Source organism: Lutra lutra, chromosome 8 (genome assembly GCF_902655055.1).
Source record: "Lutra lutra chromosome 8, mLutLut1.2, whole genome shotgun sequence".
Classification (NCBI taxonomy): domain Eukaryota; kingdom Metazoa; phylum Chordata; class Mammalia; order Carnivora; family Mustelidae; genus Lutra; species Lutra lutra.
The window spans coordinates 106547707-106560692 of NC_062285.1; the positions used below are offsets into that span (position 1 = coordinate 106547707).

Consider the following 12986-nt stretch of genomic DNA (forward strand, 5'->3'; position numbering starts at 1 on the left):
GATTTTTTTTTTTTATTATTTATTTGACAGACAGATCACAAGTAGGCAGAGAGGCAGGCAGAGAGAGAGAGGAGGAGGAGGCAGGCTCCCCGCTGAGCAGAGAGCCCGATGTGAGGCTCGATCCCAGGACCCTGGGATCTTGACCTGAGCCGAAAGCAGAGGCTTTAACCACTGAGCCACCCAGGAGCCCCTGCCTTTTTTTTTTTTTTAAAGATTTTATTTATTTATTTGACAGACAGAGATCACAAGTAGGCAGAGAGGCAGGCAGAGAGAGGAGGAAGCAGGCTCCCTGCCAAGCAGAGAGCCCGATGCGGGGCTCGATTGAGGACCCTGGGATCATGACATGAGCCGAAGGCAGAGGCTTTAACCCACTGATCCACCCGCCTTTTTTTTTTTTTTTTTTAGCATAATTTGGATTTTACGGTCTTGTTGATAATGACCTGTACCTGTTTTTGCTCTGGTAAGTCTGACAAAGGATAACGCCCCAGGAGTTCTTTGTCTTTTCCTCTACCTGTCATGACAAATTCATAACTTTCACACTGGAAAATATTAACTAGCAAATATTCCTGAAAAATCAAATAATTTAATCATAGAGATTCTGAGCATAATTTGAGTAAGAATAATAACTGAATAATAATTGAATAAGAATAAGAATTGAATAAGAAACTGTAACTTCAAAGGTTTCACGGCAGTATAATAGTACCCAAGAGACCAAGAAGGAAAGGATCCTTGACTCAAAAAAATTTAATTTTCAGATATTTGCTGTTGTACATCATCATACTTCCTAGCTGCCCTTTTCTTTACTGGCTTGTGGATTCACCTGTCTGGCAACATGGGTTCATATTTTACATTTTTATTGAAGACCTTTTTACTACATGGAGATATAATACAATTCTATGATTCAGATTGTTGAATACATATTTCTATTTTTACTGTTACTTCCCAGTTAATGTAGAGTGACACAATGAGAATAACAAAGAACATCCCAAGCTTAAGTATGAATGATATCATAGAACTAGTGTGGAATAGGAGTCAAGATGAAGTGATGAAACAATTTCTGTATAATATGCATGGCCCTTCAGGACAAAATTATTATAAGGGCCTTACTGTGAACCTAAAATTAATCTCATTAGTACAAATTTATAAAATGTAAGGCAGATAAATTACATCACCTCTTTCCCTCCGAAATTGTTGGACTGCCCATAGTTCAGTTACAGATTTCCGTGGATCACTAATTATACATACAGAACACTTTACCACAGACAGGGTTTGGAAGATATGTTTCTAATGTCAATATAATGTCTTCATATTTTCTTTGTTACTTTTATTCTCTTTTTCCTTAACAAACTCTTTAAAGAAAAAGGCCCGTGCATTTGTTTGAACATATATCCATAACACAGTTACATCTCCAGACCCAACCTCTCCTCCAGGCTCCAGACTCAGATGCCTGTCAGACTCCTACTTGGATGCCAGAAAAGCATCATCGACTTACTCTTGTCTACAACAGAGCCCTTGGACAGTCCAAATTTGGTCCAACTGCAAAGATTCCTACCCAATTATGTAACCATTCATCCAACTGTTCAAGCTGAAACCTAAAAAGTGATTGAGACTTGTCTCTCTCATCTGTGTACCCAGTGCATGAACAATTCCTGTTAACTTGACTTCCAAAAAGCACACATTGAACCTGACAACTTACACCGTTAACCATGCAAGCTGCCATTATCTAGCCTCTCACTTGATCTGCTCATGACTTTGTTCCTGGACTCTCTGATTTCTCCTCTTGCCCACACACTTGTATTCTCTCACAGCAGTCAGAAGGACCCTTTTAAAAATCCAGTCAGGTCAGGGTAAAACTCTCCAAGGGCTTTCTCCCAGAATGAAATCCACTGTCCCAACCTTAGCATGCGAGGCCTTACGTGATTTGCTCTCTGGCTGCCTCTGGGAAGTCTACCTTGCTTATTTTACTGCAGACGGTCTGGTTGGGGGATATTCCTTCCATAGACTCAGATCATTCTTGGTTTTTGCACTTGTGGTTTCTTCTCCCTGGAAAACTCTACCTCACTTATATTTGTGATGTGTTCAATTACTTTCTTACCACCTCAACTCAATTAGGTTATTTTCTTACGACCTCAACTTAACAGAACTTTACTCCTACCTCCCCTAATCCTGCTTTATTTATTTCCATAGTTTTGTCACCCTCTGACATTGTATTGCATATTTATTTAATCATATTCTCACTGGAAAGTAAATTCCATGAAGATAGATACTTCACATTGATCATATGCCAAACTCCCAGTGAGGAGAGTTATGTATTTGATGTGTCCTATCCTTCAGTTAGTTCTGTGGAAAGTAAAAGAGATGATAGAATATCTGAAAATGAAAAATCGGCCATCAAATCTCAGAGGAGTAGCACTCTGTGAAGGAAGAAAATTGTGTGTAGGGGATCTAACCTTGATCTACAGAGCAACTACAGAAATTTACCTCAGAGAGGTCCACAGGGTTTTCATGTAGCTATACCTTTCCCACTGAGCAGCCGGTGGCCAAGAACTCATACACTTTGAGAAATTTTCTTTCACTTTTGGTTAAATCCACAGTTTTGAACTTGGAGACACAATTATGGTTATTTATTTAAGCTGTGTTCATTATAAAGAACACTTCAATAGTGAACAACTTCACCTGATAAAGATTTAGGACAAGCCCAGTTTAAGTCAAATCTCAGCAAAATCCAAACTGTAACCACACTGGATAAGCTACAGTTTAAACTTGTAGTGAAAGTGGCTTTGTATGTCTCTATCTTAGTCCCCTAGGTCTTTCCTGTGTGGTGACTGTTAGCATTGTTGAGGTAAAAATAAATGCATTAGCTACAGGTAGAATTGCAAGGAGAAAGGGAAGTTGATAACAAGTATTCCTTGTCGAGTGTATGTCCTCCACCAGAACAAACTCTCCGGATTGTCACTGGGTTCAACTGGCTTTGGAGAGGATGACAGTAGATAATTTATTATTGGGGGCTTCTAGTGGAGCAAATATGCTGGACTTAGGGACTTTAGGTTCTAAGTAATTATTAAATAATGAATTATTACTTAGAACCTGATGAGGAAGAAATGATGGGCTTACTTAATATTATTTTGTTCAAAAAACAATATGATTTATACATCCCAAATGAACTCTTTTGTAACCAATTAAATTCATTAGTGGACTAGTCAATGCCACCACAAGTCAATGCAAAAATTCAGTCATTTCTACACACTTGTGTATGTTAGGCTTCTTACAACCGCCAGCAAGGAGAGCATTACAAAAATTTGTTAGAAGGGCATAGCAGTCTGTTCAGAGATTTTCCATTATTTCACTAGACAGCAATGTTTGGATAATTATAACATTAGTCCGTAGGAAGTAACTCTTTCAGATTTATCTAAGATTCAGCTGAGTGTCCTTTTAAGAAAAGCTCAACCCTCACGAATTATGACTATTTTGAATTGAATTTCCACATGACTGCATGTGGCCACGAAGTAACTTAGACTACAAGTAAGTAATAGTTAACCTGCTGAGGGAGTGACCTCACCGGTACCATAAGGTCAACATTTGGTTTTACACGAATGTATAAATCCTGACTGGATCTAATTTAAGAATTTAGCAGACTAAATCATATTTTATCATCTGTCCAAGGAACTAAAAACAGAAAGCTTAAATGTAGCTCCAGTCTTAACTATTCAACTGTTTGTGTGGAAAAGACATGCTTTCTCTTCAGAAGACATATGGCTAAATAGAAGTGATTAAAATTTTAGTGTCATACCTCTCGAATAGCAGTACAAAACTCACTCTGAAGCACTTTTTTGAGGGATTGTAGCTTGTGCACTGGTACTTCTCCAGATTCCTGTAGTTTTTCCAGTAATTCAATTGCTCTGGCAACATCTGAAAAAAAAAAAAAAATCAAAATAGAGACATCTAGAATCAACTGTATCTCATCAGCAAAGTACTATTATTCCAGTTGAATGGTGTAATGAAAAACAAGTGGAATGAATTGCAAAATCACAACTTAAAATTCATAGCTTATTGATCTAATCTTTTGGTAAAAAGTCATTTTAATTTGTTCTACACAATTCGTCGCTGAATATACCTTCCTCGGTAGCATTTCATGTATGTTATTTCTGTCACACACACTAGTTTGAATATTCTCTTAGCAAAGAAGAGTAGGAAACATGCCTTTTATTGACACCCAATAACCAAATAAGTCCTGTCAATTTTATCTCTGAGATGCTGTTTGCAGTCTGACTCTTCCTTTCCCATACTATATTTATCACATTGGCAATTTTACATTTATTAGTGTCATGATTTGATCAATGTGCATTTCTTCCACTTACTGATAAACTCTTACAGGGTAGGAACTTATCTAAGTTTGGTCACCTTTGCATCCCCAGAGTCTGGTATAATACAGTGACTAAATATCTGATGAATTAATTAATTAACTAACGGGCTCTATCCATTTAACTGCTTCTCTATTATTCTAAGCCCTCATCATTATCTCCTCTCTGTTCAGATAGAGTCACTTCTTCTCCTCCAGTCTCTTCATAAGGTCCATAAGGTTATCTTCCTAAAGAATCTGATCGTGTACCCACCTACCAACTTCTAGAACAGTACCAAGCAAAAGAATTTTCTGTAACAATTAAGTTAAAGGCTCCTCTTGTACTTGACAACATCAAAAGTTAATGTATCAAGAACCACTGTCTTTTATACCCATAGCTTTAAAATTCCCAGCATGGTTTTGTACTGCCAAGAAAAAAATGATATGATGAAAGACCCTTTTAAAAATACTTACGGTGATCTCTTCTACTTGTTGTAGTCAATAGCTCAGTGAAGAGTCACGTAGGTATTTATGTGTTAAGATAGAGGGTTTTCAGTTCCTAAGGGATTAGTTCCAGAAAGCATCCCATATCCCTGCCATCAGATTTCAAATTCATCCATCTATCCACCCATCCATCTATCCATCCACTAATTTGTGTTCCTATTTGACCAGGTGCTAAGTTTGACAGTAAGAATAAGACACACATCCCTTCTGAACTCACAGTCAAATGAGGAGACTATAACAGCATGGCTACCTATAATAAAATCATTACCTCCTCGGAATTTAGGAGGGGTTAGCATAGATGTATGTACCTAATCAAAGAAAATAACCAGTAAGCAACTTTAACGGAGACTGTCCCTTGAAGTATTGCCAACTAATTGTCAATTGTGGCCCAACGAAGCAAAAATCATGAAATCGACACAACACTGCCAGTTGGAAAACTTGGTCTTTTTGTACATAAACTGGAAGTCAACGTAGTCAATTGGATAATACCAGCCATATTCACAATCAGTAAGTTACCAAGCTAAGAATTTCATGCCTTTTTACTGCACGGAAGACTTTACCTAGATGTCCACAGGTATATGGAATTCTCCAAATGTTAAAAACTGAGCTCATTAATATTTTTCCTGAAGCTGGGGCGCCTGGGTGGCTCAGTGGGTTAAAGCCTCTGCCTTCGGCTCAGGTCATGGTCTCAGGGTCCTGGGATCGAGCCCCGCGTCGGGCTCTCTGCTCAGCGGCAGGCCTGCTTCCTCCTCTCTCTCTCTCTCTGCCTGCCTTTCTGCCTGCTTGTGATCTCTATCAAATACATAAATAAAATCTTTAAAAAAAAAAAAATATTTTTCCTGAAGCTACTTCTTCTCTTTCCATATTCCATAATTCCATTAATAACACCCCCACCCAGCCTGTCCTGCAAGCTAGACAATGGCAACATTGTTCACATTCACCCCCTGACTAACCCGCAGTTAGTTAGTGGCAGCTGAAGATGCTATCTCAAATATCCCTTTTGAATGGAGCCCTTTTGCTTGATTACTTCAGTAAAGCTTTATTATTTTTCACTCACAGAAATGAAACATCTCCCAACTGTTCTTAATATTAGCCTTTTCTTGCTCATTCCATCTTCCACCTTGCTTCCAGAATGACTACCCTGAATGATAAACCTCATTATTATCTCTCCAACGTAACACCTTCTCTACTTCCCACTGCTTACAAAGTGAAGTTCAGACCAGGTAGGGTTACACTCAAGGCCCTTCACAACCAACTGCTTCCGACTCATCTCTAAAAACTTTTCCCTGCTCATTGTTATTTTGGACATCCAAAATTTCTGTTATTCTAGGATGTGGCACAGAATTGCAACCTATATGGCTTTGCATACATCATCCCCTGTTCCTGGAACACAGTTAAGTCACTCATCCATGCTATGCATAGGATACAGTGGTAAAGGACACAGCTGGTTATTGTCCCTTTCATGACATTTATAGGTTTGAGGAGTCATAGACATGCAGTAAAGTGGGCATGTCCTATAGAAGAATCACTACAGGTTGCTGCATGGACCTAACGAAGGCATTTATCATTCAGGAGGCCAGGAAGGGCCTCTTCATGGAATTAATAGCTAAGCAGAGTCTTAGGTAGGAGGTGCAGGGTGCGGAAAGGGGAAGAATGTCCCCAGCAAATCAACGCAGACTGAAGTCTGGTCAACAGAGTGTGGGGCACTCACAGAACTGAAAGGAGTTCAGTATGGCTCAAGTTGAAAGCAAGGCAAGGGTAGAAAGAAATGAAATAGAGAGAAATCACATCATGGAAACTGTTTTAAATCATGGGGGAAGACTTGGCTTAAATAGCATCTCCTTGGCATGGCTTTCCTGATTCTCCAAGGCAGATAAAGTCGCTCCCTTATCTGTGATCCCACAGTTCTCTTGACTCATCCGCTGTAGTAATTCCTACTCTCTGCTCTGCCTCTGTTTGCATGTCTATCTCCCTCCTTTACCCTTGCAAATCTATGAGCTTCTTGAGGGGTGGGAACAATATCTTATTTGCCATTGTACCCGTGGTTCAATGCAGAGGACTTGGCAAATATCAGAAGTTTAATACATACTTACCGAATGAGTGATAGATTAATTATATATATAGATATATTAATTATATAGATAGATATCTATAATTATATAATTCTATATAATCTATAATTATATAGATAGATATCTATAATTATATAGATAGATTAATTAATGTAACTAACTCAGGAAAGCACGGATTAGAGGTTTGTGTCTACAGAGACACATGACTTCTCATGAGACTAGACCTCCTTGGTCAAGACTGGCATGGATCTGGTGTGGGAGAAGGAGGCAAGCCTGCACCTCTAGGCTAGAGGCCACTGAGTAACCACACTGAGGGAAAATGACCCCAACCTGAATACTCAGGAATTCTCAACCTTGGCTGCACATTACAATTATCTGGGATACATTTAAAAACTACGAATGCCTAAGACTTCTCCCCAGCCCACCACCCCCAAATTATGCCAGAATATTCACAACACTGGTTCTCAACCTTGGCTATAGATTGGTACCACTTAGAGAGTTATAAAAACCAAAAAGATGCTTGGGTCCGACCCCAGAGATTCTGATGTGACTGGCACAGTGTGGGGCCTGGACACGGAGCTTTCAAAAACCCTCCAGGTGATATGAAAGTGCAGCCAAGGTTGAGAACTACTGGTCAACTTGGCATGGGTATTTTTATAGCCCATATGTGATTCTAACGTGCAGCCAGGGTTTAAAAGCTCTGCTACAGATTAATGTCTCTAAACCATGAATGAACCTAACAATCACCTGGGGAAAGTTATTAAAACACATGTTCCTGACCCTTTACCCCCACTTTAGAGAGGGGTATTAATTCAGAAGGTGTGAAAATAAGGCCCGGGAATTGTCCTTTTAAACAAACACTTCAAGTGATTCCGAAGTTGTTGGTTCACAGACCCTGTTTGTTGAGAAAGTAAATAAAATGGATCTTTCAGGTTCCTATCAGTCCCAGCATTCCAGAATCCTAGCATTTCCATTATTCTTTACTACCCTGTGTAACACTGAATACTGTTTTTCCAGGAGCCTCAGAATGACTGGTACAAGTTCATGGATGTTAAGTACCACCCCATTCTAAAACAGTGTTCCTTAGAAAGGCTGTCTTTATTTTTAATTTTATTTTATTTTATTTTATTTTTTCAGTGTTCGAAGATTCACTGTTTATGCACCACACCCAAGGTTTTATGCAATACGTGCCCTCCTTAGTACCCACCACCAGGCTGGCTGTCTTTAGAATCACCTGTGGAGTTTTTAAACCAACCTGCTACCCCACACTAATTAAATCAGAATCTGTAAGACTGGGACCCAGTCATCAGAATTTTTGTTTGTTTAAGCTTTCAGATGATTCCTATGGCCATCCGAGGCTAAGAAATATTATTAAAAAAAAAAAAAAGATCAAGGAAACTAGGCACATCCCATTAAAAGCTGGACCAGCCCTATTACATTACAGGCTAGGCCTTTTCCAGTCCTTATGAAGAGGTAATGGTAAGAGGAAGGAAAACTCATGGAGAAGTGTTATGTCATTAACTTAGGTCAGAATACCAAGTCTTTGCTTCCCTTCTATCCACTGAGGAATGTTCCCAGTAGAACCAATGATGGCTGCTGGCGGTGCCTACAAGAAGGGAGACTGGAGTCTTTCCTGGTTGCACAGACAACGGACTTGGAGGCCTGCATGCCCTGTACGCCTGTCTGGTCAGAGGGAGAGAACTGGAAAGCAGAGCCCACTGGAGCCTAAACCATCTTGCTGGAAGCCACCTAAGAGAATGGAGCAGGATGAGGTCATGGGATACACAGCAGTCGGTAAAAGCCAAAAGAAGTCTAAGGCCCAAAGGTGGGAGAAATCGGGTCTCACCAACCCAGACCTGCCTGGTGTTACAGAAAGTTTGTGAGTAATCAACTCGATACAAACTAGAGTTTTCCATGGATTTCTAATTCCCTTTAGCTCTGTAGAAGTAACAGAAACCTACAAGGTCAGGATCTGGAAGGGAGCAAAAGAGGCTTTGGAGTCAGCAAAAAACTTGCTCTTAAAACCACGGCAAGTGTGCCTACTTTACTGATGAGTCCCCTTAAGGTTCTTATCAGAACCTCCTTGCACTTATTTCATGAACCTATTCTACCAAATTTGGTTACTAATACTGAAGTCTGGGTTTACTAGTTTAGCTCAGTCTAGAAGGAATATTAGATAAGGACTGCGAAGGCTGCCAGACAAACAATGAAAATAAGAAGATCTCAGAATATTTTCCTGAAACTGACTCCTCCTCTGCTCTGCCAATTCTCAACTTCATCCCTCTATGTAACATTTATCCCATAAGTGCTGGGGTATTACACTTGCCCCCTCACTCTTTCTCATATCCTGGATTCCATTAATCCTCATGTCTTTATTTTAATATAGATTACTAATATAATTTTTATTGAAATATAATTAACATAACTGTGATATTTGGTTTCAGGCATACAACATTCCAATTCAAGAATTCTATCCACTACTCAGTACTCATTGCAGTAAGCATAGTAGTATCTGTCACCATGCAATGTTGTTACAGTTTTTTCTTCCAGGTACAGAATTTAGTGATTCTAACATACAACTCCCTGTGCTCATCACATCATCTTCCATCATCCATCCATCATCATCATCATCATCCCTGTCCTCCTTGATGTCCTTCACCTATTTAACCCATCTCGGTGTCCCCCCACCCCAGCCACATCCCCTCTGGTCACCATCAGTTTGTTAAGAGTCTGTTTCTTGGTTTGCTTCTCTTTTTTCCCCCTACATTCATCTGTTTTGTTTCTTAAATTACACATATGAATGAAATCATATGGTATTTGTCTTTCTCTGATTGACTTATTTCACTTAGCATAATACTCTCAAGCTCCAACCACATTGTTGCAAATGGCAAGATTTTATTCCTTTTTATGGCTGAGTAATAGTCCTGTGTATGTGTGTATATACACATATATATACCCCATCCTCTTTATCCATTCGTCAGTTTATGGACATTTGGGTTCTTTCCATACTGTGGCTATTGTAGATAACACTGCTATAAACATGGGGCACGTATCCCTGCAAATTAGTATGTTTGTATCCTTTGGGTAAATACTTAATAGTGGAATTGCTGAATTATAGGGTGGTTCTAATTTTTAACTTTTTGAGGGACCTCCATACTGTTTTTCAGAGTGACTGCACCAGTTTGCTTTCCCAGCAACAGTGTTAAGAGTGACCTCCTTTCTCTGCATCCTCACCAACATGTTGTTTCCTGAGTTGTTAATTGTAGCCATTCCTGAATCCTCACTTCTAAAAGCAACAATAACAATAAAGATTTAATGCCTATGAAGTAGGGGGCATAGTATGCTAAGAACTTTACATCTTTAACCCATTTTATCCTTCCAACAACCTTTATGTGGTAGTAAATATCCACATTTTGCAATGAGAAAATTGAGGTTTCTACAGAGTTTTAAGTACCTCATTAACAAACAGGATCTGAGTCTGGAGTCCAGATCTAAGGGATTCTAAACCCTGTGCCTTTTATTTTTATTCCATTCACAGCTTTTCTTTTAGCAGCTTTTGCCTTCAACATTCAGTACTTTTATAATAGCTCTACGCTCTGCAGGCTTTCCTGGTCAGAGGCTGAGCTCTTAATCTTTCCTCCCTCAATAAAGATTAACCCCTATTCCATTTGCCAGTCTACCTCTCTCAGATAGTACTCTCTGATCATCAGAATCACCTGGAGAGCTTTAAAATGGCAGGGAGGAGTGGTTTTTGGTCTTGGCTACCCACTATCGTCACCTGGGAACACTGGAAAAAAATAAAACCACGTCCCTAGATCCTACCTACATATATTTCTGATTTCATTGTTCTGGGGTATGGACTTGACATCAAGACCTTCAGAGCTCCCTGGTGATGATAACGTGTGGTCATACTGAGACTCACCGATAGGGAATCTCAGCGTATAGCCCAGGGATTTTAAATAGCAATGTTACTTTTAATAATATTAGCTGGTGAATCTAGTATGTAGTATGGCACTGATGTAAACATTTCACTCCTCTTAACCGCACTGTGAGGTAGGTACCGTTATTACTCCCATTTTACAGAAAAGGAAACTGTGACCAGTAGAGTTAAAATGACTTCCCCAGGGAAACAGTAAGTTGTAGAGTTAAGATTTGAATCTCAGCAATATGGCTGTAGAATCTGGGCGACACTCAGACGGGACTCGGGAATCCATATTCTTAAAATCATTCCCAGCAGTTCTCCAAGGGTGTTAACAGAGATTAAGTTAATCTGATCAACAAATCCTTGCTTGAGGCCTGAAGGCAGTGGTTCTCAAATTTTAGTCAACATAAAAAAAATCTTTGGGCCATTTATTATTATTATTATTATTATTAAAAATTGAGATTAAAAAAAAAGATGTTGAAGGTTGACTGAACCTTGAGATCTGCTCTTTAGTAATCCTCTCAGATGGGGCTGATGCAGACAGTAGATCACAGACATACTCTCTGGGTTACTACTAATAGTTTAATATGTGATCCGGAACAGGGTGAGGTCATCATTTTTTTAGCGCTAATTTGCCCTATTTATATCATTTTATAAAATCCTCAACCATATATACAAGAATTACTATTGTTTCCACTGTATAGTTAAAGAAAAATAACAAATAAGGCTTAGGAAGATGAACTATCTGGCTCAAGGCAATACAAGTAGTAAATGATAGGGCCAGGATCCAAAACCATATGTGTTTGACTCCAGTGGCCATGCTCTTATTTATTTCTCTACCCTGCCACAGAAGAGGGATTAGAAATAAAACAATAAAGGTATATAAAAAAAATTTAATATAGCATCATGGACCACTGTAAGCTGGGGCAAAGAGTCATAACACTGCCCAGAGACCCAGGAGGTGACCCCTCAAAACATTATGGTATAATGAATATGTTCATATTGATAACATATTTTTTAAAAAAGATTTTATTTATTTGAGAGAGAATGAGTGAGAGGGAGAGGGAGAGAGAGTTTGAAGCAGATTCCACACTGAGCGTAGAGCCCAACACAGGGCTTGACCCCACAAATGCAAGAGCATGACCTGAGCTGAAACCAAGAGTTGAGCACTTAATCAACTGAGAGACCCAAATATCCCTAATAACATATTTTGATCACTGAAAAATGATCAGTCATCAAGTACCTGATGATAATATGATAACCTATTTTGGAAAGATTTCCTTTAAGGTAGGTTGGACATTACAACCCAAAACAAGAAAATATTGAAACTTAATGGCACGAGCGCCCAGTGATCTAGAAAAATCAAATTACCTTTTTCTTTTTCCTTAATGATGAATTTTTATTAACTTGACTGACATCTAGACTGCAGAATCTGACCTATGACTCATCTCCCTCTGGAACCTGGATGAAGAAGAAGCTGGGTTATTTAAAGCATATTGTTGACTAATCCCATAAACATTTATTGGGTACTGTGGCAAACAATATGAATTATCTACTCTAAAGCCATCGAAAACCTTCATGTCTCTTGCCTTCTACTATAAAAGCTGGAAAGCAAACATACTTCTCTTTCCAGACTCTTGTCATTTGGCCAGTTGTTTTAAGTGTAAAGACATTGGGCATGGTTTCTAAGAAGGCTTTTTAAATGGACAAACTGCTGGCATAGGCCTTCAGCCATTTGGTCTTTGCACCCTTCCTCTTTCCCCAGTTTGTGATCATGCAAAGAACTTTCTCTTGTTAAGGAAGGTGGAGCAGGAAAAAGAAAGGATCCCAGCCCTCGATGCCATCACTGAGCTGTTGTACCAGCCTTGAACTGTGCAGCCCCATGAATCCTGCCTACGAGACAAATACAGGCTTTACTGTTTGGTTTTCTGTGACTCGCAACCAGATACAAGCTAGCTGATACATGAGCACATAACTTTAAAGACACTATTCTAGGTTGCAGAGCTAAGGTTGAAGATATCGGGTCACCTATGTTGGTCTTTTGATTAAGATGGTCTTAGAAAGCTTCCCTGAAAAGGTGACATTTGGAGTGAAACCTGAATGTTCAGAAGGAGCCAGCCTTATGCAAATCCAAAGCAGGGGCATCCAG

At 39.2% G+C, this 12986-nt stretch overlaps 1 protein-coding gene across 2 annotated transcripts in view; it reads right to left on the reverse strand.

Moving 5' to 3' along the window:
• The window catches only part of LIN7A (lin-7 homolog A, crumbs cell polarity complex component), a 123506-nt gene that overhangs the window by 76423 nt on the left and 34097 nt on the right, over positions 1-12986 (reverse strand). For both annotated transcript variants that reach the window (XM_047742596.1, XM_047742598.1), the window contains exon 2: positions 3791-3909. In XM_047742596.1, the coding sequence (XP_047598552.1) occupies positions 3791-3909 (119 nt within the window). The remainder of the gene's footprint in view (positions 1-3790; positions 3910-12986) is intronic.